The following is a 27,760-nucleotide window of genomic DNA, read 5'->3' on the forward strand; positions in this document are numbered from 1 at the left end:
TCCTACTTCATTCTGAATCTTCATTAATGACATTGCCAAACCCTAGTCACACAAGCTCAAAATCTGGGTTGTATTCAAGCTTCTGTGTCCTTTCCCCTCCATTTCAGAACCAGAGGACCTCGCTGATTTCCTCTCCATGATGCCTGTTACTTCTTTCCTCTCTTTTCCATTCCAACTGCAATGATCCAACTTTGAGCCCTCATTACCCCTTTGTAGTGGTCATCTGCTGGCCATTACCAGCCTTCGCTTCCCTCTTATAACAATCATATCCCAAGTTCCCTCTGGAGAATTAACTGCTCCCCAACCTCTAGCTCCAGGTTGAGGCGCAACTCAGCTTAGTTAATGATCATTCCATTCCCAGACCCCCATGGTTGCCTGAGAGATGAGCATGTGACTTCATCAGAAGCAATGAAAAGCTGTGAGAATTTCCCAGAGACTTCTGAGAGACAGGATATAGGGCCTGAGGACTGCACTGACAATTGAAGAAATAATTCCAAGAAATGGAGAGAAAGAAAAGAGATACTGTGACATCATTTGAGTATTCAAGTCCTAGATCAAGCTATGCCTGAAGCCACATTTGCTCTTGGATTGTTCAGCTATGTGAGCCTCCAAATTCCTTAAGCTAGTTTGAGCTTTTAGTTGAAAAGAAAGCTACATCCCTGATAGGCCTCTGATACAGCAGCTCGCTAACTCGTGCCCTATCTATTTCCTTCAACATGCGCATCACATTTCTTCTCTGCATGGTTGTCAGAATGCTCTGATCAAGACACTTGATTTGCTCAAAACCCTTTTCATCCCTATGGCTGAAGCCCTCCACTTGCTTGCTTGCCTCAATCTGTACTTCCCATCTTCTCCCCTAGCAGTCATCCTTACATACCTTCTACTTCAGTACAAATGTGCTTCCCACTCTGGCCTTTTCCCACCTCATTCCTTTAATTCATTACATAAATATTTGGTGACTGCTTACTGAGTGCCAGGCACTGGATGCTGGGATTCAGCTACAAACCAAACAGACAAGAATCCATGTCTCCTTGAAGCTGACAGTGAATATGGGAAGACTGGCATTAAACAAACAAATAGAAAACACACATGCATCACGGAGAAAAATAAAGCAAAGAAGGGCAATGAAGAATCCTGGGGGGTGGGGTGCAATCAAAAGAGAACTGTCAGAGAAACTGACATTTCAGCAGAGAACTGAAGTTGATGAAGGAATTGGAGAAAATCATTCCAAGCAGAAGGAAGAGAGAATTAGCGAGATCTTGAGTCAGAAGCAGCGAGGAGACTCATGAGGTTGGAACAGGGTCAGAGGAAGAAGGCGAGTGGTAGGTAGGAAGTAGGTCAGGTAACCAAGGCCAGATGCTGTGGCGTCTCCTAGGTCATGATAAAGACTTCTGATCTCCATCTAAGTGGGTGGGGAGCCACTGGAAGCTTTGAGCAGACAACTAACATGACTTGTCATCACTCTGGCTGCTGAGTTGCTAGAAGATTGCAGGGAAGCAAGGGGGAAGCCAGGAGTACAGATAGAGGCTGTTGATACATCCAGAAGAGAGATGGTGAACTGATGAGAATTATCTGGGTCCTGGAGATAGTGAAGCTAGAGATGACAGCATTAGCTAATTGACTCGATGGACAGAGAGAGGAAGAGGGAGAGGGAGTGGAAGAGGAAGAAGAGAGGATGACGTCAGCATTTGGGGCCCAGGCACCCAGAGGAATGGGCTTGCTGTTAGCTGGTTCGGAGCAGCTACAGGAAGAGGAGGAGGCTGGGCTGAAGATTAGGAGTGTGCCTCTGGTATAAGAGTGAGAGGCCTGAGAGACAATCAAATGAAGGAAAGATCTAGCAGGTGATTGGTGATAAGGATCTAGGGCTCAGGGAGAGTCCTGGGCTGAACATAGAAATTTGGGGGACACATACAGATGGTATTTAAAGTTCTGTGACCGAATGCAATGGCCTGGGAATGAGAATGGAAGAAGAGAAGTGGCAGGACTTGGGGGTCAAGCCTGAGAGATTCTGTGCTCTTACTTTATGGAATACATTAAATAAATAAAAAGACTGAGAATTTTTACAAACAACATGACCCAACACAGATGCGTGATTACATGAGGTTTTCAAACACTAATAGTCAAAGGGGGAAAGTGAGAAGAGACAGAACTCATTTTTAAAAACTGAGCAGCAAAGCAAAAATAATATAGGCCCAAAATGTACAAATTGGGTTTTTTTTTCTAAAAAAGAAACTTCCATGAGCACATTAGGAAAATAATTTGTATTTTCATCCAGTTATTTAATTTAAATTCTTCTGTGCTTGGACATATAATACAAAATTTTGCTCCCAGCATCAATTCATTCCCACTAAGAATAAGTAACTGCAGGGCATGGCCTTTGGAGTGGTGCAAACATCATAGTATCAGTTCTTGGAGAGTATACGGTGTGTCTAATGATAAATTATCAACTCGGATACATTATTAGAATAGGTTACAGGAAGTATCACTGTTTAAAATGAACTGTCCATAAATTATTAAAAACTATTCTGCAATTCAGAGTTTTTACTCATTTAACTAGGCTTGATTCCCAACCAATTATAATTATTGAGGTTTATTTTATGTAGCATACGTGACCTTGACTTGGTAACAAATGCAAATAGAGAGGGTCAGTGCTATAAACCTATCTCTAGTTTCTTTTTAAGAGACCCATGACACCGTTTTGGCTTGGAGACACTATATTACAAATAAATAAAGTGTAAAAGTTAAAAAATGTGGATCTACGTATTGCCGGAAGGGTAGATAATATTTTCCTATGTATTATGCAAGGCTGACTACAGTGTACATAATCCATTATTTTAATTAATTTATTTATAGCCCATCTTGTTACAAAATGATTTAAGGTAGCTTCCAAAATTCATATGATAAAACCATATTTTTTTTTAATAAAGGAATGGTTCAGAAAATTGGAGCCAGTGGGAAAATGAGGGTAGAGAATTTGGAACGATGCCTGGAACTGACTTTTAATATTCATACAATGACATCCAGTGCTGTTTTCCCAATAATTCCTCTCATCTTTGTCCACATTTGCACATTTCATTTCCAATTACTTAATAAAAATTTCAAACTACTGGCTCAGTTCAATTGGATAAGCACTCATTTTCTATTAATTTAGATACTTAACAGAGAAACAGAAGTCACGGGAATGAACTGACAGGACACAGCAGCTTACAGTAAGCAAGAAGAAGTATTCAGGCAGACTGTTCACATATGCATTCCTTTCTGAAATTAGGATGCTGTCGAAAGAATATCTGATCAAGAGTTGATGGCTCCCGAGGTCCAGTTTTGGCTCCGCTGCTTACAATTAATGTAAACTTGCACACATCAACCATCTTCTTTAGGATTCTGTTCCTGTATCTGAACATCTGGACCTCTGCTATCTGTCCCATTTGTCTTTATGGAGATGTTATGGGGAGCTAAAGGGCTAACAAATTTGACAGTGCCTTGCCAACTTGCCAAAAGGTTTAGAATAAAAGATTTTATTGGAAATAAACAGAATAAATAATAAGTTAAACAGTTAAAGAAAAAATAAAAGAAGATAGTGTGGAGATGGTCAGTATTTGTTCTGAGACTTTTGCTTTAACTGGCAGTCACCTGCTGGTTAAGTACACCTCGTATAAGCGTTCCTCTCATCCTGTGCGCCTGCAAAGAAACATTCTTCTTCTCTTGTGCTTAGCCCTTCTGGTGGTTAACTGAGTTATGGGGTTTCCTTTCCAAATGTGTCTGCTCTTAACATCCTCTTGAATTTCTAGAGGTACACGTTGTGACCTCTTGGTCCCTCAACTGCAGTGGTTTTGAAGCCAGACTCTGTGTAGCTTCTCCCTTCTGGTTTTTTCTCCTCTGCTAGACCTCCAGTCCTTGGGCTGGTCACATCACTGGAAGGCAGGGATGACCTGACTTGACCACCTGGAACTTACCCAGGCTTTTAAGGCTACATTTCTCTGTCAGCTGGCCTCCTTCACAGCTAAGCCAAGATCATATGTGCCAATCCTGGCCAAGGTACCCTGAGGGGGGTCTCGTAGGAGCTTCTGGAGAAAGTTCTCCTCCATATTGACAGGAAGTGCATGAGAGGAAACATCTCTCTTTGTGACTGGATGTGACAATGGCTGCAAGAGGTGCTGGAAATGACTGCTGTCTCTTGTACCTGAAGATGGCGGAGCAGAGAGAGCGTACGTGCGAGTCAGCTGCTAAAACTGTGCCCCCAGGCTTCTTATCATCTGAGGTACTAAATCCTCCTGTTTGCAGCCTCCTACAGTTGATTGTTCTCCACCTTGCAGTCGAAACTCCTGCCTGCATATCCATGACCCTTCACCCACTTACTTACCCACTCACTCCCCCACTCAATTTTATGCTCCTCCAAACCACAAGCTAGGGTGGTATTTTCTATGCAATGGATAGTGAATAAATTTTGTTGCAATGGCTACATAATAATCAAAAATAACCCAGGACTATTGGTCTTCATGGTGTACACTGGTGATGTTGCCTTTGTCTAGATGCTTCTCTCTGCTTATAAGTAGTACCAATGTCAGGCTCTAGAAAAAATTCCTTGCTATTCATTTCTAGAGTTGGAAAATAAAGTTCCTTTTCCAACTGAGGATCACCAGAATTTTTCTAACAAGTTCTTAAACCACCATTCCCATCAACAGAAAAACTCTAAAAATGAAAAATATGACTCAATAATCAAAAATGCTTCCTTTTTCCTCCTGGGATTTTGTGCATAGTGAAATGGAAGCTAAGGAGTAGGATCGTGCAGAAGACATTACTTTTTTAAATCAACCAATTCTGGACATTTCAATGAAGGAACCAAACCCATCCCAAAGGGTTTCTTCACTTACAATTTATTGTTTCAAATCAAAATCTCTACTGGATTTTAGTCTACTTAGTAACTTAGATGTTTTCTAAGGGTACCATTTATAGCTGTGTTTATCTAGTGACTCAACTCCTTAGATTTTCGTGTGTTCCTTCAAAGCATAATGCTATTTCAAAAATCAAAAGAACTCTGGACTCTCCTGCTTCAGAGAAAAAATGTAAACACTGCACATATGAAGGAATAAAACTGTCACAATTAAAATCCACCTTATCAAATTAAAAATGAAACTTTGAATGATTGCCTAGGGTATAATTGCTATTTTGCAGTTTATTCCATAAACCACAGAGAGGGAAAAACGGTTCACCTTTCTCCGTTTACTAAGTCACCATGACAAATCATCAAGGGCATCTCATGGAGCACTTCCCAGGGCCTACCCCACCGTCCTTGCCACTAGGTGTTTCACACCAATCCGCCACTTTGCACTGAACCAAGAAGGATGCTTTGCATTTAAAACTCTGTTACTCCCTGGCAGAAGGAAATGTCACTGGAAGTCATGATAACATTTTTTTTAAGCTAACAAACACACTGAAAAAAATCCCTTGGGCTATTTATGGGAGCAAAAGCTCAAAACATGGGCAGGTCCTGCCTAGAACTTTTACGGAGCTCTGTTGTGAAGGATGGCTTAATATTATGCAAGCAGGTCTGGGTGCATTTAAAGGGTCAGAATGCATTAAGCTCAAGAAATTTTTCTCACATGCCTGACACATGCCAGACAGCGTTTTTGGCAACTGGGGGCACATTAATGGACAAACAGAGTCGAAGAGCCCAGGAATCATGGAGCTGTGATGGGGGATGGTTCGAGGAAGATGAAGAGCAATGAGCAGGCTTTGCTCCATGGCAACAGGTTAAAGGAAGTTGAAACAGTCCAGGTGTAATAGCTGCTTCTCCTCTCCACCTGCGTGTGTCACCCACAGGACATGCATTCTGTCGCTGCAGACAGGGACCAGGGGAGCAGGCTCTGGCAGGAACACTGCTGGCTTTGGCAGCCGTCTGCTGGCCTGGACATCAAGTGGGTTGATGTTATGATCAGTCCAGAGAGATTAATGCTCTTGAAGGTCTCCTTTCCTCCCCATTTTCAAACTGGCTGAAATATTCTTTTTCTTCCCCCTCCTACCCCCACCAAATGGATTCCATATCTGAGACGTCACATTAAAGCATCTCAGCTTTTGTGCGGGGAGGCATCATGCTGTAGAAATAATTCACTTAGTACTTGCATCACTTGGGCAAAAGACCTTGACTTACTCCTCTTGAATTGGTGAAATTTAGATAAGCCTATGATGTCCATAACGACTAGCCCGACCCCAGGCACATAAACAGTGGTTATTTAAAAAATAGTGGTTATAGAGAAAGGGAAATGGAAATCATATGTAATTATCTGGATATGTCGTTAGGAGATGGGTGGTTATCTGATGACCTGGATGGCTTCTTGATGCCTTTTGACTTGGCATGCAAAAGAAATTTTAAGTAAATGCAGTTTGTGCCGGGAAAGAAGAGAACACAGAGCAAAGCTTGGCTTCTGAGCTTGGGATCCTCATCACGGCCTCTGACCCTTGCTCCCAGCAGTTCTCATTCGAAATTTCCCACGTGCGCTACGCTGGTCCCCGGCTCAGGCTGACCAATCAGCAGGGTGGGAACGCTCTGGCGTTCCCACGTCTCCACTGCGCTCGGCACTTTTCATCAGCTCACAAGGGCGGTGCCTTCTCTTCTTTCCCTCTCTCTCTCAAAAAAAAAAAAAAACAAAAAAACAAACAAACAAAAAAACCCATAGTAGTATCAGCCCTGAGACTGAGCTGACTCTTTGCTCTGCTCTGAAGCTCTTTTTAATTCCAAGAGCCACGATGAGTTTCTCTGGTATTCCCAACATCACTTAGGGAAGCCACAACTCTCAGAACAATTCATGTGTTAATGATTTAGTCAGTGAATGCTTCCTGCCTTACAAGGATACCAGTGGTCATTTCTAGATCTGCGTGATTCCTCTATTTCCAGTGTTCCGAGAGAGCATCATTTTATGTTTTCCAGTTTTTAAATAGTTGTTGATATCAGAAATGGAGGGTTATGATTTAAAGTTGACGGAATCTAAGGAGTATGGCCACTGACCCCCAAACAAACAAACAAAAAACAAAAATGCAGTTTTTTTCTTGCAATACGTTATCACAGTATCTTTTAGCAAATAATTATTGAGCACTCATTTTCTGCCAAGTATTTTCTAGGTGCTATAGATATCAGAGAAGGGAACAAACAGAAATCCCTGTCTTCATAAAACTGGCATTCTATCAAGTTTCAACAAGCATAATAAATAAATAAATTACACAGTGAGTTGAAAGTGATAAGTGCTATAGCAAAAAGAAAGAGTGAAGGACTGGCAGTATACCTGTGTGGGAGCAGGTCACAGTGTTACACAGCGTGGTTCGGGTGGGTGTCACTGCAAAGGCGACACCTGAAGGTGTTTTAATAGGGCAGGCAGCTGATTAATTTAATGTAATAATAGCAGTGATCTTATTTTTTGAGTGCCTAGTATATGTCAATTCCTGTCCTAAGTGCATTAAAATGTCATTTCTTTTTTTTAAATTGAAGTGCAGTCAGTTATAATGTGTCAATGTCTGGTGCACAGCACAATGTCCCAGTCATGCAAATACATACATATATTCATTTTCATATCCTTTTTCATTAAAGGTTATTACAAGATACTGAACATAGTTTCCTGTGCTATACAGAAGAAACCTTTTTAAATCTATTTTTATATACAGTGGCTAACATTTGTAAATCCCAAACTCCCAAATTTATCCCTTCTCACCCCCTTGCTCTGGTAACCATAAGATTGTTTACTATGTCTGCGAGTCGGTTTCTGTTTGGTAGATGAGTTCATAGTGTCCTTTTTTCCCCCTTTTTTCTTTTTAGATTCCACATATGTAAAATGTCATTTCTAATTCTCAAAATAATCCTGTAAAGCTTCATCTCATTTTTTTTTTCACTAGAAAAATGAAGACTTAGGGAAGGTAAGCATAGGGCCAAGATCACATAGCAAATACCTGGCTGAGCAGAGATCTGAATTCTGGGAGCTGATTCCAAAGCTCATGGCCTTCCCACTATCTTGGGTGTTTCCCAAGATGTGCTTTCCCAAGGCATGGTTAGGAAACTGCCAGAGCGCCCTGGAGGTGTCCATTAGAAAGTGCACAATTCTGGGCCCCATCCCAGTACTACTCAGTTTGATTATCTGGAGTGCAGCCCAGGAATCCGAATGTTTGGCAAACTTTGTTTTGTGACTCTCCTGCACGTTCAAGTTTGAGAACCATTATTACAATCTGCTGCCTTGGTCTTTTGATAGAGTGGTCACGATGGCTGTTATCATGACCTCCTTTCAGCTTTAGGATTTCCAACCCAGTGCCTGAAAAGCAAACAATGGATACAAAAGATTGTCCTAGCTACACTCTTGAACTGTGTGTCCACCTCTAAACCTGGGTACCTCTTCTGTGTTATGGGACAAAGCCAGGTTCTTTTCTGCCCTTTCCCACTAACTCAGATACTGGCCACTTGGGAGAAGCATTCTCAGTATGAGGAAATGAAGGACATTATAACACTCGGAACAAACTTTGGGTCCCTGCCAGGTCTCTGTGGGTTTTTACATCCCTTCCATGAGTTCTGTGGAATCACTCCCTTCGGGGTGCATTCTGTCTTTAAGGACAAACTCACAGCCACCTTTTCTAATAAATCTTCCTTTCTAACGCAAATGGGAAGCAATGCCTTCCTCTCTGAGCTCATAAACCCTTCCAAGGACTGTGAAACAGCACAGTTGCCAACTACCTTTAACCACCAGGGCCTGTCTAGCTTTATCCTTCCTTGTTTGGAATTTCTGTGCTATTTCTGAAAGCTTCTTAAAGCAAAACAAAAGGAAACAGCTATATACATGATTGAATTTCTGTCCATCCACACAGACCAGCTTCGCCAACTAGCCACCAGCTTTGGTATAAGAAACTACATTCTGAAATGCCAAATATGCCAAAAGAATCTAAAAAGTGATGTGATTAATTAATAAAAGAGGTGAAACTAGTGCTAGGGCATAGAATCATGCAGATTTTAGAGCTAGAAGGGATCTTGGTTACTGTTCATTGTAACCTAGTCTTTTGATCACTAAAGAAATGGAAATCTAAGAAGAAGGGGTCACATAGCTAATGCCTAGTAAAGACAAAACTATAGCAAAGTTTTCTGGTTCCAAAGCCAGATGTCTCTTTACTGACCCAGGCTTGGGACCTCTCCTCCCACTTCACTGTCCCTTTTCTCAAGATATAATTCTACCTAAGGAGATCAAGAATGCTTATGTTAATGGCTAACTTATTCTTGAGAAAGGTATCCTTAATTCCTCTGTGCCCAAACCTTTTCATAAGTATAAGGAGTAAGGATAGGTAAAACGGAAATCGTACGTCACAGAACTACCGTTGAGTCATTCATTAATCACCCAATATTTCTTGTATTTCTACCATATGTCAGGTGTCACAGGGGCAATGCAGTAATGAACAAAAATTCAAAATAGTCAGGGAGCTTACACTGTAGTGGGGAAACACAAACAAGCGAAATTAGTAAAACCCTTATTAGTAGTGGTCAGTGCTAAGAAGAAAAGGCAGGGAAAGGGAATAGGAAGTGAGGATGCGTGTGTGTGCTGGTGGTGGTGCGGCTGTATTTTAGACAAGGAGGCCAGGGAAGGCCTCGCTGGGAAGTACAGACCACAACTGGGGTACGCAAATCAGAGCTACTACCCAAGAGGATCTCGACATCAGTCTCAACAGGGAATGGCAAACAAAGATCAGATTTAGAAAATGTTGGAAGATATGGAATATTGATGCTCTTCTGCTCTTCTTAATAATCCAGGCAGCAGGAAATGGAAGCAGAGGAATGGTACAATTAAAATGGCAGCAACGGTACTTTCAAGGAGGCCAGGAAGAGATTTGTTAGTATGTGAGATGAAAAGAAATGCCTGATGGTTTGTGGTTTCATATAAAGAACTTTGCTTAGAATATGGAATTTAGAGAACAGAATTAAGATTGACAAGAGGATTATACTGTATAGCACAGGGAAATATACACAAGATCTTGTGGTAGCTTACAGAGAAAACAATGTGACAATGGATATATATATATGTTCATGTATAACTGAAAAATTGTGCTCTACACTGGAATTTGACACAACATTGTAAAATGATTATAAATCAATAAAAAATGTTAAAAAAAATTGACAAGAGGTATTATTTTGTTTAAAAAAAAATCCAGAGAGCATGAAGTAAGGCCAAGACTACTTGGCAAGATGATATATGACTTAAAACTTGATTAAAATGTTGAAATATTCAGACATTTGATTCATCCAAATATGTAATTAATTACGAGGATTTTGACTCAAGTGTGGAATTTATAGAGAGTTAACGAAAATTTTCACTTTTTTGAGAGCTTTCTGCATGCAACACATGGGCAGTGCCTCAGAGACTCAAAGGGGATTGAACTTTTCACTGTGGTTAAATCCATTTTCTCTTCCTCCTGGGCATCTAGCAGGAATACATTTCTCAGCTTCCCTTGCAGTTAAGTATGGCTTGTGGCTGAGTTCTGGCCAATGGGATTTGAGTGGACATGACGGATATCCCTTCTAGGTTTGGCCCATGAAATCCTAGGGGATTAAACAGTCTCAAGATGCAAGGAGCTGGGGTTCCTGAATCACTACCTGGAAGGCTGTCCGCTAAACATCTGATTAAACTTCATGTGAATAAGATATTTATGTCTGTTGTGCTGAAGTACTGAGACTTGAGCCAGCTTGTGTTGTCCAACTAGTATAATTAATTAACATTTGCATAGAATTTTATGGTTTGCAGAATGCTTTCACTTATCAAATTACTCTGGGAATCACCCTGGGAAATAGGTCTTATTTTCATTTTTTCCCATTTCCCAAAAGCTGAAATTGGTGCTTATTGAGTATTGAATTACTTGGTCATAATCACATAGGTGAGACCCAGAGGGCAAATATTCTAAACCACTGGCTCTCAAATTTACAAAAACAAAGTGATTTAAGACAAGGGTGGATATATATGACAAACCTACAGCCAGCATAGTACTCAATTGTGAAAAACTCAAAAGCTTCCCACTAAAATCTGGGACAAGACAAGGATGCCCACTATCACCACTCTTATTCAACATAGTCTTGGAAGTCCTAGCCACAGCAATCAGGCAAGAGAGAGAAATAAAAGGGATCCAAATTGGAAAAGGAGAGGTAAAAGTGTCACTATATGCAGATGACATGATACTATATATAGAAAACCCTAAAAGGTCCACACAAAAACTACTAGAGCTGATCGAAGAATTCGGCAAGGTAGCAGGTTACAAAATTAACGTTCAAAAATCAGTTGCATTTCTTTACACTAACGATAAATCAACAGAAGAAGAAAATAAAGAAACAATCCCCTTTAAAATAGCACCAATGTTCATAGCAGCACTATTTACAATAGCCAAGACATGGCAACAGCCTAAATGTCCATCAACAGGTGACTGGATAAAGAAGATGTGGTATATTTATACAATGGAATACTACTCAGCCATAAAAACCGACAACATAACGCCATTTGCAGCAACATGGATGCTCCTGGAGAATCTCATTCTAAGTGAAGTAAGCCAGAAAGAGAAAGAAAAATACCATATGAGATCGCTCATATGTGGAATCTAAAAAACAAAAACAAAAACAAACAAACAAACAAACAAACAAAAACAAAGCGTAAATACAGGACAGAAATAGACTCATAGACAGAGAATACAGACTTGTGGTTGCCAGGGCGGTGGAGGGTGGGAAGGGATAGACTGGGATTTCAAAATTGTAGAACAGATAAACAAGATTACAGTGTATAGCACAGGGAAATATACACAAAATGTTATGATAACTCACAGAGAAAAAAATGTGACAATGAGTGTGTATATGTCCATGAATGACTGAAAAATTGTGCTGAACACTGGAACTTGACACAACATTGTAAAATGATTATAAATCAATACAAAATGTTAAAAAAAAATAGCACCCAAAGTAATAAAATACCTAGGAATAAATCTAACCAAGGAGGTGAAAAATTTATACACAGAAAATTATAAAACATTGATGAAGGAAATCAAAGAAGACTTAAAAAAAATGGAAAGATATCCCATGCTCCTGGATTGGAAGAATCAATATTGTTAAAATGGTCATACTGCCCAAGGCAATCTACAGATTTAATGCAATCCCTATCAAATTACCCAGGACATAGTTCACAGAACTAGAACAAATCATAATAAAGTTTATATGGAACCACAAAAGACCTAGAATTGCCAAAGCATTACTGAAGAAAAGGAGGCTGGAGGAATAACTTCAGACAACACTATAGAGCTACAGTAATCAAGACAGCATGGTATTGGTACAAAAACAGACATATGGACCAATGGAACGGAATAGAGAGCCCAGAAATGAACCCCACAAGCTTTTGGTCAACTAATCTTCGACAAAGGAGGCAAGAATATACAATGGAATAAAGACAGTCTCTTCAGCAAATGGTGTTGGGAAAACTGGACAGCAGCATGTAAATCAATGAAGCTAGAACACTCCCTTACACCATACACAAAAATAAACTTAAAATGGATCAAAGACTTAAACATAAGACAAGACACAATAAACCTCCTAGAAGAAAATATAGGCAAAATATTGTCTGACATACATCTCAAAAATGTTCTCCTAGGGCAGTCTACCCAAGCAATAGAAATAAAAGCAAGAATAAACAAATGGGACCTAATGAAACTTACAAGCTTCTGCACAACAAAGTAAACCATAAGTAAAACAAAAAGACAACCTACGGAATGGGAGAAAATTTTTGCTAATGAAACCGACAAAGGCTTGATCTCCAGAATACAGAAACAGCTCATACAACTCAATAAGAAAAAAACAAACAACCCAATCCAAAAATGGGCAGAAGACCTAAACAAGCAATTCTCCAAGAAAGACATACAAATGATAAATAGGCACATGAAAAAATGCTCAGTATCACTAATTATCAGAGAAGTGCAAATCAAAACTACAATGAGGTATCACCTCACACCAGTCAGAATGGCCATCATGCAAAAGTCCACAAATGACAAATGCTGGAGAGGCTGTGGAGAAAAGGGAACCCTCCTACACTGCTGGTGGGAATGCAGTTTGGTGCAGCCACTGTGGAAAAGAGTATGGAGATTCCTCAAAAGACTAGAAATAGACTTACCATATGACCCAGGAATCCCGCTGCTGGGCATATATCCAGAAGGAACCCTACTTCAAAAAGACACCTGCACCCCAATGTTCATAGCAGCACTATTTACAATAGCCAAGACATGGAAACAGCCTCAATGTCCATTAACAGATGACTAGATAAAGAAGTAGTGGTATATTTATACAATGGAATACTATTCAGCCATAAAAATGACAACATAACACCATTTGCAGCAACATGGATGTTCCTGGAGAATGTCATTCTAAGTGAAGTAAGCCAGAAAGAGAAAGAAAAATACCATATGAGACCGCTCATATGTGGAATCTAAAAAAACAAAAAAGGATATAAATACAAAACAGAAACAGACTCATAGACATAGGATACAAACTTGTGGTTGCCAAGGGGGTGGGGGGTGGGAAGGGACAGACTGGGATTTCAAAATTTGTAGATACTGACAGGCATATGCAGAATAGATAAACAAGATTATACTGTATAGCACAGGGAAATATATACAAGATCTATGGTAGCTCACAGAGAAAAAAAAGTGACAATGAATATATGTATGTTCATGTATAACTGAAACATTGTGCTCTACACTAGAATTTGACACAACATTGTAAAATGACTATAACTCAATTAAAGGATGTTAAAAAAAAAGACAAGGGTGGAAATAAATCTAGCACAAGGCACTTGATAAATATAGACAAAATATTAAGGAGATTCAAAAGAGGGAACTAACATACTTGGTTGAAGAATCCACAAAAGGTTCTAGAGGAAGAGGTAAAATTTATGGTGTTTGCAAATTCAAAAGAGAAATGGGAGAAGAAACATGGAGAAAGTTCCTGTAAATTTTGACATGCAATAGGAGTAGTGAACAGAAATAGGAGAGAGTTGGCATTTGTTCTAATGATTCAAGGGAAATTGGAGCAGGCAATGCAGTTTTCTGAAGGAAAACAGGAACTGGTTATTCAATACAAATCAAAAAAGTATTTATTGAGTGCCTGCCAGATGGAAGGCCTTCCAAAAGTGTACAGAGGGTACAGAGAGGAGATAACAAGGGCACAGCCTGTATTTTAAATGTGTTTATAATCTACTGGGGAAATAGTCATAAATGACTTCAACACAATGCTGAGTCAGATAAACATCAATAGGAACAGAAATGGGTTGAAGGCAAAGAGAAGTGACAGGGAAAGTGACATGAGAAGGACACAGGAAAGATAGATAAAGCTTCATGCAGGAAGTAAAATGTCCAGATTGACCCTGGAGGAGGTCCCATTGCTGAGGATGGTTACAAATACATGAATTCAGGAGGGCCACATATAATTTCCAAAAAGAAGGGTTTTAGCAATTTTGGTGGATAAGGACACTGCTTTATAAATAAATAAATGACTCTAAAACATGACCATTGTTTAGGGGACAGCAAAATGAAATTTATCATTTGGATATGTTTGTTAAAACGTGGAATCACAAACTTAGAGTGACATCATAGGTATGTAAATTTCTATTCCTATTGAAACTGCCTGGCTTCCAATGAATTCAGTCAATGACCAGTGCTATGGACCAGAAGGTGGTGTGCCTAAATTTCATTATGCCACCAAAGGGCAATTAATAGGCAGTTTAGTGAGATGTTCTGCTAAAGAAGGGCCACCTACCATGAATAGGGCTTCATAATTTTCAATCATTTTCTGCACCACAGCAATGATGGCTGTGCTCTCTTCAGCCCGGGCTGAACTCTGGACCGAGAATTCTTTGTCTGATGACTTCTGCTTGTGCAGCAGGTTGGGTCCAAATATGGTGGCCAAGTTTAGAGATGTCATTTTGTTCCCAGTGACCTATAGAAGCAGAGAATACAAGGATTGCTGTTATTTGTGCTTTTCAAATTGCTAGGTGGTTCAGTAATCAATAGGCTCTTTTCCCTTTCCTTTTTCATTCTGCAAGGCCTACATCATCTCTGTCAGAATCCATGAAGGGCATCGTCATTTTCCTTTTGCTTCATATCTTGGATTGAAGTTCATAGCTCAGTGGTCATCTCAATATCATATTGAGTAAAATTTTATAACCATTATTTATTGTGAGGCTGGTACTATAGAAAATTCTATCCTGTCTGCTCTTTAAAAATATTGATGCCCATCCATCCATTCATCCTTCCATCCAACCAACTATCCATCCATCCATCTATCCCTCCCTCCATCTATCCCTTCAACCATCACTCCATCATCCCTATATTAATCCAGCCACTCAGGACCCACTGCGGGCCAGGCATTTTTCATGGATTCTCATTACTTTAGAGTTTTTCCAGCAATGATCACAACACCGTCCCTATATTAAAAGGGTCATAATCTAGAGGGGAAATAAACTTATCAATTATAAGTAGTGAGTACAAAGTATGAAACTATTAACTCTGGAGGCTGCAGAGACACTCCAAAGAGATGGCAATATTTGCATAAAACTTTAAAGGAAGAACAGAGTTTGCTGGGCTGAGAAGCAGAGGGGCAATTTCACAGTGGTCAGAGCACCAGATGCTAAGGCAGAAGCATGTAAAACACTCCCAGGCACCCAGGAAGCTCAGGGTGGCAGAGGGCTCTGCAGGAAAAGGCAGGGAAGGGCCAAGGGAGAATGTTTGCACGTGTCCCCTGTTGGGCATAACTATCCCTGGGTTGAGAATCACTGGTCCAGGCAAATTTTTATTTCTCTTGTTGAAATTAGTTGAAAATCTTGGAATGCCCAGGTAGGTATGAGGCCCATGGCTGTCTGGTGGGGACCCTTTGCCTAGGAAGACCTGCACAGCCTTTGAGAGGCACCTGGGTGTACACCATAAGATTCAAGCATAAAATCAATCCCTCATTGGCGGCTGAGACAAAGCCTCCTGAGTCCCAGCTTTGTCCTGTGGAGCCCTGAGCAGGTGGCTGCCCGGCTGTGCAATACCAGAGTGGCACACGGGATATGTTATTTTTAGAAGGTGAGGCTGTTTTCAGGTTTGCTGCTGAGTGAAATGATTTCACGTGGTAAATATGGGGAATTTTCAAGAAAATGACCTTTATGTTTGACTGTTCAATTATTTTTTCCCTTTGTTTTATATCACTGATATAAAACGTGGCAAGTTTTCATGTTATTTTTCACTTCTCTTCCTGGAAATTCATGGTTAAGGATAAAAATCAAATATGCATCATTTTAAAATGCATCCCTTTAGAACTCAGAGGCATTTGGAGTGCTTCGCTCTCCCTTCTTAAAGTAATATCAGGTATTTCTCATTTTAAAAAAACATGATCAAATAGAAGATTTTGTTTTCTTTTAAAAGAATGTTTAGCACAAGGACCATCCGGAACTCTGCTTCCGCCCTCCTTCTCCTGTTGCTATTCTGGGAATGCAATACAATCTCTCTACAAAGCTGCACAGAGATCCCAGCTGCAGACCATGCTGCTGTGTCTTGTTAATGCTTTTTTTGTTTTGTTTTGGCTTTGCTATACCATTTTTTAAACTGGAAAGGAGACTTGCTCATAGATGGCTTCCACCCTTGCTCACCATCATCCATGTCTATATCCATGTCTATATCTATGTCTATATGACTATATCTATATGACTGGGTAATATAATCTGTACTTGGGGTTGATCCATTATTTCGTTTTCAGCCAATTCAAGGAAAACATTTATCTCTACTAAATAAGCATCCTAGATCATTTCTAAGCCTAATGTGAATAGCTCACATTTATTAAAAGTTTAGTACGTACAGTCACTGGGCTAGGGCTTTCCAAAGGCTGTTTCAGTTCCTCCTCACCATACACTTACGAAGCCACTGTTGCTGTTGTCCTTATTTTACAGATAAGGGAAGTGATGCCCAGAGCCCGGAGCCAGGAGGTGGTGGCGCTGAGAAGCAAAGCTGGAGGCCCAGCCTCAGGGCTCCAGGCAGCCTCCCTGACACTCACTCTTGCTGGCAGAGCCCGCATAGTGGGGATGTGGGAAAACTGGCTCCAATGCCGGGCCGGGACCGGGGTGAGGACAGCGAGGCATCGGACCTGCTACAGTTCCAAAGCCAAACTCCCATTTCTAGAGGCATGCACCTCATCAAAGATCAGTCATCCCAGCCCTGTGTTGGTGATTTGTAACTTCTTTTTTGCCTCACAGACTCTTTAAAGAGCTAGAGGTCGGCAGTGGACTCTCTCACCAAAAAAAAATATACGTTCACACCACATTCTCCATGCCAGGCCAGGGGGCTCTTAGACAACCTGAAAAACCACTGCTCAAGAGCTTTCAATTATGCTCCTGCAATATTCTTTCTAGAAGAAATAAAATCTTTCTCACATTTGGGAATTTCTCTTTTCCCCTAAGGAGCAAAGCAAAGAGCACACTAAACAAAATGGAATAAAACAAAACAAGCACAAGATAGCAAAACACCACAATTTGATAAAATACCACTGCTTTTCCCCCAATTTTTCTCATGCTCCTTTTTTAGACATCTTTAAGATCCCATTAGTTGGTGATGCATTGATATTTAAGCACCTATTAGAAAAGAAATATTATGTTCACTTTGCAGAGGAGGAACCTCAGCCCTCCCCCTAGCCCCAGCTCTGTTTCCCTTCCTCTTCCTCTATTTTATAAAAACAACGATGTGAAGCAAGGTGCTCACAGAGCCTGGGTGAGCCTCCAAGCTCCTTGATGCTCTAGTTTAGTTTTCTTCCATGTTGCAACCCATAATAACCACTCAACACACAGATAACACATCTAGCACAAACTAACAAATAGGTAAGAGAAAAAGTTGGAAAATGCTTTGTTTTTTGACCGTATTTTACAACTGGATTTGTTTGTCTCACTCCAGGCTGCCTATTCTGTACTCTCTACCTGCTCAGGTCAAACCAACTTACAAAATATTGAACAAAGAACCTGTATCTAACGCCTCTGTTTCCATTCTTCCCTTCTGCCAGAAGGGGTTTTCAGCTAACTCCATCCCTACATCATGCCCATGTGGCTCATTTACTGAATCCCTACACATCCTTGGATGTGTAGTTTAAATTCAGTCTCCTCCACGAAGTCATTCCTAACCTTTCTGGCCCAAGTTCACCACTGCTTCTGCAGTGACTCTGTTCTGCATTCTCCAATTCTGTATTTGCCTTGTGTTTTCACTCCCTCAACCTCCTAGATGCCACAGTATCCTGGGAACAGTAATTAGAACATTCCTGAACAACGTTCACTGGTTTGGAGGAACAAAGAGTAGGCGCTCGGAACACACGTGATTCAAATACCAAGGCCATTCTTATATGGAAACATTTATCATGTGAACTGCTGTTTTCCATACTGCCAATCACACAAAACCTTTCTAACTCACTCTCTCCCTGTCTCTAACAACCTACAACATGGATTATATCACCTTAGTTGAATCCTTCCAGAGATACTTGGCTTAAAAGAATCAACCACCTACTCCTTACAAAGGCATTCAGTATTCTATGAACATAACCCAGTTTCCCCTCATACCTCACCAGTACGTTCCCACTCTGCAGCCTTAACTCCAGCCCAAGATGGTTGTGTGGGCTACTTGTTTTCCGGTAAGTTCTAACCATTTCATGGAAGCAATGCTCTCCACATATTTCCCCTGTGGCTTCAATTTTTGGTTACTAGTCCTTCATTTAAATTCAAGGTCTAGGTCAAGAGTGTCTAAACACCTTTGTAATTTCTTGCTTTCCTGTGCAACTGCCATTACCAGAATATTTTTATATTTCTTGTAATAAACTAGTTTTCTGAATGATTGTGCAGTACCAGTTGAGTAATTTTTATCTCCAAAGTTTAGATAAAGAAACTCAGAGTTAGGTTAATTGATTTTTCCAAGAACACATGACCAGTGAGTTATAAAAGCTACCACGTGTTTTCAACCAGGGGTGATTTTGCACCCCTTCCCCCTCCCCAGAGGAAACCTGGCAACGCTTAAAGACACTTTTGGCGGTCACAACTGGGGTAGGTCGGGGGGAGCTGCTACTAGCATCAAGTGAGCAGAGGCCAGGGATGCTGCTAAGTATCCCACAATGCACAGGTCAACCGCCACAATACAAAATTACTTGGTTCCAAGTGTCAGTCATATGGAGGTTGGGAAACTGTGAGCATATCTCGTATATATATGTATAATATGTATAATACATATTTATAGCCCCTAGCACATAGCTGGCACATGGTAGGAGATACATAAGTGGCAGCTAGTGTCCTAGCTTGCTAAGTTCCATTGGCACCTATCCAAGAATATTTTCTCCTCTTTGCCATAGGCAATGCAGTCTTGTTTAGCATTTGGACTGAAAGAATGTCTGAAAAATGATTCTAAAAAGGCACAAGTGAGTCCAGCTGGACATTTTGCTTTCCTCATTGCCTTCTTAATCACCTAAGACCTGACTTTCTTCTCACATAGTACTTAAGCAACATCAGGGAAGTAATTGACATAACTAGGCTTCACCCAATGATTAGGCAGATGACTCTACACCTTCTCTTATATCTGTAGTCAATGAAGGCTGACACCCAGACGGGTAATATGACTACTTAACAATTACGAGAATTATAGGATATCCATGGAAGAGCCGTGTCTGCTGAAATAAGGTGTCAGTGCCATGTTATGAAACCTGAAGCCAGCAGAGGTTCCACTAATAACTACTATAGAGAGAAATGGCTAACTCAGGAAAGTTCCATTTTCACACTGATAGGGAGGATGACGATAAGAAATGCAGAATTGCCTTTCTGGATTAAAGTGAGAAAAATTACATATGACCATGGCCTTTGGGAAACAAATCTGACAAACACAGAAATGAATCCATAACACAGCTGAGTTCTACTTAACAGGACATAACATGAAAGTTTCTGGGGTAAGCTGGCCCTTGGCTCCTTCTTGTTGATTTACAATGCATGTTAGCACATTAAACAGTCTGAGATCCCCTGGGGAATCCAAGGTGAAGGAGAAGTATGACTGCATAGTATCAAAAAAAGGGAAACAAGTCTCTTGCTAAGGAGAAGATTAAATAGGTTGCTTGCTAATAGGCCACTTAAAATTGAGCAGCATCTCCTTTGTCCAAGGCTGAAACTGAAAAATACCTTGAAGCATATGGTTGTGACCAAAGAGAACCAGAGCCTAAGGCCTCAGATGAGGGGTTCCAAGTACAACAAGAACATCCCAAAAGGGTCCATAGGACTGTGCAGACCTGTCTTTAGCAGTGGACACCACGTGGCATTGAGATGCATGACAATGGTTATTAGATCAGACTTTTCCATTCTCTCTGCACCTGGTTTTGAAGCAGGATCCATCCTGCATTGCACTGAGCTGGTCCCTATTTTGGGGCTACGGCTTAACAAAAGAAAGGACCCTTCAAAAGGAAGATACTAGACTTCTAACCATAGGGCAGGTGGGCACTCCAGGAACAAACTGGGAGGATGAAAAGATGACATCATATTTGAGCTTCAAGTTAAAGCAGCAGATCAATTGATTTACAGCAATCTCCTCCCATATTCATTGCCCCATTTTTTCATGACTGTAAGCATCCCTGTAGCTCACTGTCTTCTTCACACAAGTGCAAATTCAGGATCTTGAGTAAAGCATCATTGTGGAAAATGACAGCCTCATTTGGAAACCTTTTTGAAACATACAAGGAGGTCGATGGCCTATGTGCCCTTAGGAACTGTTCTTCTGGAGAAAACCCTGCTTTTAGTTCTCTTCCTGCAGAGACAGATAGGTCAGGAAAAAAGGGAGGCTTCATTTGCTCCAGGTGAAACATCTGACCAAATTGGTAGCTCTCCCTTTTTTAAAAAACTGAAGTACAATTGATTTACAATGTTGTGTTAATTTCAGGTGTATAGCACAGTGATTCAGTATTTTTTGCAGATTATATTCCATTAGAGGTTATTACAAGATACTGGGTATAAGTCCCTGTGCTATGTGGTGTCTCCTTGCTTATCTAGTTTATGTATAGTAGTTTGCGTCTGTTAATCCCATGCCTCTAATTCATCACCCACCCCCAGCCCTTTCCCCTCTGGTAACCGCTAGCTGGTTTTCTCTGTCTGTGAGCCTGTTTCTGTTCTGCACAGACATCCATGTGTGTCAGTTTTTGCTCTCCCTTTTAAGACGGGGAAAAGGAAGAGTCAGAGCACGGTTGGCAGTGGCGGGGCACGCACCTCCTGCCCGTCTTTGCTGACGTCGTCCTCGGCATGCCTGGCCACGATGGAGAGGAACTGCAGCAGGCGGTGGAGCGTGTCGCAGTTGCAGGGAGGTAGAAGGTAGATGAGGAGCTGCAAGGTGCTCAGCTGTTCCTCTGGCTCCAGCACTAGGGAAGGCAGAAAGAGGCGCTTGGAGTAAGTAAAAGGGGGAACTCACACCACTCAGACCCAGAGTCCCAGGCCCCCTCTCAGCTGTCTTCAGAAAGGCATTAGCAAGACAAGTCACATTTTATTCCTTCACCCACTCTCCTGTCGGTTTAGCTATGTAACAGTAAGGTTCTAAAGGATATAAAGATAAATTAGACCCGGGGAAATGTAACACCTAGAGCAATCTTGACAATCCAGGTTAGAAAGCTAACTTAATTCCTCTTACTTTCTTCTGCCCGCTTTCCTTGGTCTAAATCATCACATATTTTATGGGTTATAGTCTTTCATGGTTGGTAACTATTTGCTAATAATGACTGAGAATTGGTGAATGTTCTAAAATCTGAGTTGATAACAGATTCGAGGTCCTTTTCTGTTGAGCAGTCTACAAGCGGTAGACTTTTTTTGTTGGCAGTAACCAAGACACAACACAATGACAGTATCTTCTCTCTCTTTTGTGATCCTATTTTAATTGCAGCCTGGAGGAAGAAATACATGGAGGCGGAAACATCTCTGGCCTGTTCCTCCTCCCCCTTGCCCTCCTTTTCTCCTCCGTGGGATCTGTGCTTATAGCCCTGAAGCAGCCACACTGAAGGTCCTGGCACTGGGCTATGCCACCCTGCTTCCCCTGGAATGTTTCCTACCCCCCTTTTCTCACTCTGGGTTCCAGAAATGCAAACTCATTTTTAGGCACAGACCCAGCATGAACGCTCTCTGTTACTCCAAGGCATCAATTTATAGCACACTCTCTATTGCCCTAGAGTCATTTGAAAACATCCCAGATTCTCTTGGCTACTTCCATTTGTTTTACTGCAACTTTCTTCTGGCTAATTCTCCCCAGAGTAAATCTCAGAAAATTCCCCAAATAGCCCACTCATTAGAGACCAACAAATAAGGGCAAAAAAAGTTATCAGGCAACACATGCACTAGGTTTTGATGAGTGAGTTGGACATCCCAGCAATCCAGGGACACATTCCTGCAAATGGCTGGATTACGCACAGAGAGTATTGATGAAAGCTGTGTACAGCTCCCTGGTGAGAAGGGGGTCTGGCATGTCCCTCAGGAACTCCTTCAACAAGGCCGCCACATCATGAACGCTGTGCTCCTCCTCCAGAGAGACATCAACCCCACGGTCAAATTCCTCACGTAGCTGGAAAGACAATGGTTCAAATGGCAGTCTCATAACACCATACCTCAATGTTTGGTGCCCAGCAAAAGAAGTGCTGTGACATGCAGCATCTGGTATTAAGTTCACCCAGATCCCAAGAAGGAGAAGCAAACAATATGTCACCTTGATCTACAGAGTCTATGCAACCCAGCCATGAATATATATATGTATTTAATATATATTAATTATATTAATATTATATATAACATATTTACATTAATAAATATATATAAAATATATATATTTAACTGTGTTATTAAATAAAAGTATCTATGGGTTTTCTGTTAATGATGCAAGCAGAAGGTTGTGAGGAAGAGCTGAGGGGTGAGGTCAACTATAAATGTGGGAGGGAGGAATTAATCTATTACATAGCAGTTTTGCACATCAGCAAATTTATCACGTTGGAATTCTGACATCTTACAGAAATGCTCAACAAGAAAGCAAAGAGATTTTTCTATAAACAATGAAATTAAAACCCCTGATAAACCATTTGTGATTAAGGCTTGAAAGATGACAACAGCTAAATAAAATCTGCCTTAGATTAATCAAAGTAGCCTTATGAACAATTCCCAGGAAGATCCCCTGCCTTAATCATTATATTAGCATTTATAGCATTTATAACTGTAGGAAAACACAAGAGCAAGAAGAAGACAGTGAAGACTCTACACCCTACTTTCACCTCAGACAGCTCAACTTCTCTTATGTATTGTTCTCTACTGTAAAAATAACCATGTGATTTCATGAATCCACTCTATGCAATAAACTTCTGTAAGTGTTCATTTGCTCAGTCATTCATTCATCCATTCATTCAGCAAAGATGTACTGCACACTTCCTGCCTGTACCCAGCCTTGCTATAGGTCCTCAAAATATGATGAATAAAGAGTCACAATCCTTACCCTTCTCCAGCTCCCAGGCTGACAGACAGGTGATAAACTGGCAATCCCACAAATGATTAATTAGCTCTAATATTCACTATTTATTAATTGTGACAATTGTTCTGAAGAAAAAGTATAGGGTGCTAAGAAGTGATATAACAAGATAAAATGGTGAGTTAGAGCATATTTCATACTTGAAATCTAATCACTGATTTATATATATATAATACATATATAAAATATATTATATATGTATTATATATATATATATATTTTTTTTGAGAATCCTATATAAGTCTCCATGCAAAGGTTTTTCCTTTGGTGGATCCAGATAAAACTGAGGAATAATTTCTGACACTAGCCACCTCTTTACCTGATGAGAATGCCCATTACTGTCCCGAATTGCTCATCAATTCCAGGCAACTTGTCATTACTGTGGATCCGGTAGCTAGACGAACAAGGCTTCCATCGGCATCACTCCTACTTGTGATCATTCAAACACACCATGTTTCTTTTTTGAGTACGTGCGCGCACGCACGCACGCACACACACACACACACACACACACACACACACACACACACACTCCCAGAGAGAATGGACCATGGAAAGAGCATGGTCTAAATTGTGCGATCTTGAATTAAATTCCTTAATCTCTCTAAGCCTCAGAAGAAGTGGGTGAAAGGGGCTTCTCTCACAGCCGGTGGGCAGGTTCAATGAGATAATGCTTATGAAAATATTCTGCAATTCTGCACAGGTGAGAGGCCTAAGAAATGTTACTATGCTATCTTTCTTCCTACAAGTCCTATTGTGAAATGTTAAATATTGTTCAATAGTCTCTTGTGTGACTATTAGAAAGAAAAACCAGCCAACCAAACAAACAGAAAACATACTTCTTTCAAAAGCCCCTTTTGTCTTGACAAAAAAAAAAAAAAAAGCAATATGAGGAGGCATTTATTTCAGTTAGTTTCAATAATATGAACAAATAGTGTTTCTTCGGCTTCATCCAACTAAAAATTATTTTCATTTGGCTTCATTTTTGAGTTGCTGGGTTCCTTACTTCTTTCTGTTGGAACCAACAGAGGGAAAATAACATTTTAATTTTCTTTAAGCCAACAAATGAATTCTTTTCTCAAAGGGTGGTTTGTCTTTTATGAAGCCATCATGAACACAGATATCAGCCTGACCATAGAAGCCTATTCCTGAAGCTCTAACACCAAACTTGTTTTGCAAGAAAACTGCAAAATGGTGAAGGAAACTGAGGGGTACAGTTCCCACATGGAAAATGAATTGGGGATCAATAGTTCCATGGAAAAGTAATAGGAATTATTTATTTTTGCTAAAGGAAAGCTGTAAACATAGCATTCTAAAAGAAGAGACTGTTAATGGCATTATTCATTGTGCATTTTAGTAAAAATGGGTGCTATACAATTGTTTTCTATTTATTATTGCTTACTGATCAGATACTCTCTGAATCTCCTGCTTTTATAGGTTCAGTAAGATGTTTATAAGTTAGTTTTGTTTGGCTGTACAAGCCATTGACACGTCCAGAGGTTTCACTTTTAACTGTTTGATCCTAACTCTATCACAACCTTTCTGAGCTTCTGACTTGTTGCCTTTTATTTCTTGGGACTCGATTATACTATAATCGGTGGGAGGGTACAGAAAAGATATTCAGAAATGAATTTGCATAAGCTTCAACTTTGCATGAGGCTGTTCAAGTAATGGTCAAGTGAAACGTACAATGTAATCTTCACTTTTCACTTACTTGTCTCACTCTCTTTTTTGAGCTTCCAACTCGGAATATCCCCACTGTCTGGAGGCCTGCAAATAAGCAAACAAAATTGTCAGCCTTGTTTTATGGTTTGAAACTGGAGGAAATCAAAATAGATATAAGACAGAATATAAGCCAGCACCACACTGCAACATGCAGGGCAACGGTAACTTGACAGTGTGCACTAATGCTTATTTTTCCATCTATATCCATGTATATGTACGTATGAGATGATATATATGATGATAATGATCATATATATATACAGAGAGCGAGCACATGCTGCTGCTTTTACTCAATCTCATGCCACAAGAAGTTTTATGCTAGTAAAAAATCCTTGTAAATGTCATTCAAAATGGATGCAAATTACTCTATAGCATGAATGTGCCACAGTTCACTTCATACTTTCCTCTGAATGGCCTATAGGTCCCCCTAACACACATGCACTTGTTTTGCTACCATAAATAGCCCTATTATGAACAACTCTGTATATAGGTCTCAATTTCCATTTCTGATTTTCTTAAGATCATGTCCTAGAAGTAGGATTATACAGCCAACGCATAAAAAAGAGTTATACAGCTCAATAGGTCAGTTGTGCAGAGGTTGACAAACCCTGCTCTAAAACATCAGGTCTCTTAAAAGAAAAACAAATAATATACCTAATACACATTAGAAATTTCAACAATATTTCCTTAATATCATTAAATTTCCAGTCAACAGTCACATAAGGTTCACAAACTGTGGTATGTTCGTGTGCCTTGTAGTCTCTTAAAGTGTATGTTTGCCCCTCTCTGTTTGTATTTTTTCCCCGTAATTGGTTTGATGAAGAAATAGCACTGATTTCTCACTGTAGATTTCCCCACTGTCTGGATGTGGACACTCCGTGGTGTCATTTATATGTTCCTTTCTCCCTTTTATTTCCTCTAAAGAGACAGAGCCAGAGTTTTCTCTGATTCAGGTTTGAATTTTGTAGCAAGAATACTTCATAAGATGTATAATGCACTTCCTTAAGGGGGCATAGAAGGTCTGAATGACTCTGCTTTTCCTGTGCAAGCCATCGGTCATCGCCACTGATGATCTCCGTCTACATTTATTGTTTCATTGGTGGCTCATCTTCTCTTCATTAGAGATAATCAGTTATAAGGATGATGCCAAATTGCAGCTGCCAATGGCCGTTCTGTAGCCAAATGAAGAGAGTTGGTCTGAGTAAACAGACCACGCAACACAGTAAACAGGCCAGAAAACAGACTCGTGCTCTCAACGGCATCATTCACATCCTGGATCCACCTGTGCCTGAATCTAGATACAGTATTCAGACTTCCAGTATGTAAACAGGATTTTCTGGGGGGGGGTGCTTTGCTTAATCTAGTTTTTTTGGTTTTTTTGGGGGGGGTAATTAGGCTTATTTATTTAAATGGAGGTACTGGGGATAGAACCCAGGACCTTGTGCATGCTAAGCATGCGCTCTACCACTGAGCTAGACCTTCCCCCTCCACTTACTCTAGTTTTATCTGGGTTCCTCTCTCTTGCCACTGAAAGAGTTCTGACTCATCCAATATATAATTAAATTGGAAAGAATTTAGATCTTTATAACATTATTTCTTTCAATCCAGTAACCAAGTAGACACCTTAATTTGTTTCTTAATTTTTTAATATCTCTTGGTAAAGCTTTGCAGTTTTCTTCACAGAACTTTCTTCCTTCTCATTACAGATATTCCAGGTATATTATATTTTTGATATGAATATAAATGAATTATTTTATTGTTATATTACATAACTGATTATTGCTCTTATATAAGACATGGATATCCTTTTGTATATTTATACAATGGTCTTGCCACATTGTGTATTAACTATAAGACTTTTAAAATTGATTTTCTAGAGTTTTTCAGTTAGAAAAGATAATATCCATAAATACTCCATTTATCACTTCTATATCTTATAAGTGTTATCCTGAATTTCCAGAATAATTTGAGAGAATCATGCTGAGAGGCTAGTTACTGTTCATTTGCATGAGTACATCTTGGTGATTTGCTCTTGGGTGGAATTTTGCTTTGCATCTATTTTCAAAAGATGTCTGTCTTCCGTGTTGCTGCCATCAGCTTGTCTCCCTCATAACTGAGTCCAAACCTCAGCCTAATTTATTGTTTCTACCTCTCTGGGAGCTTGAAAACAGGAAAATCAAGGTATTAGAATCAAATACAGAATTCTATTTATTCATCTACAAAAATGAGCATAAGAAGTATCCACTTCAAAAGTTGTGCACTGATTCAGTTACTGAATGTATATAAAATTCTTAAAATTGTATCTGGCATCTACTGTTATATATAGTGATATAGGCCCTAAGTGAGCCGAATGAGTCTTTTTGTGCAAAACAGAAAACTTTTATATAATGGTAGGTTTTAGCAATTTTTGGGGGGGGGGGCAAGGAATAGTGACTTTATTCGGAAAGCCGAAGACCGAGAGGATGGCAGACTAATGTCT

General features: G+C 40.1%; 1 protein-coding gene across 1 annotated transcript in view; it reads right to left on the bottom strand.

Moving 5' to 3' along the window:
• ARHGAP6 (Rho GTPase activating protein 6) overlaps window positions 1-27,760 on the bottom strand; it is a 420,127-nt gene that overhangs the window by 19,535 nt on the left and 372,832 nt on the right. The window contains exons 3-6 of the mRNA XM_032475643.1: window positions 25,271-25,326; window positions 22,458-22,608; window positions 21,273-21,421; window positions 14,792-14,971 (exon numbers count right to left, since the gene is read on the bottom strand). Of these exons, the coding sequence (XP_032331534.1) occupies window positions 14,792-14,971; window positions 21,273-21,421; window positions 22,458-22,608; window positions 25,271-25,326 (536 nt within the window). The remainder of the gene's footprint in view (window positions 1-14,791; window positions 14,972-21,272; window positions 21,422-22,457; window positions 22,609-25,270; window positions 25,327-27,760) is intronic.

Source organism: Camelus ferus, chromosome X (assembly GCF_009834535.1).
Source record: "Camelus ferus isolate YT-003-E chromosome X, BCGSAC_Cfer_1.0, whole genome shotgun sequence".
Classification (NCBI taxonomy): domain Eukaryota; kingdom Metazoa; phylum Chordata; class Mammalia; order Artiodactyla; family Camelidae; genus Camelus; species Camelus ferus.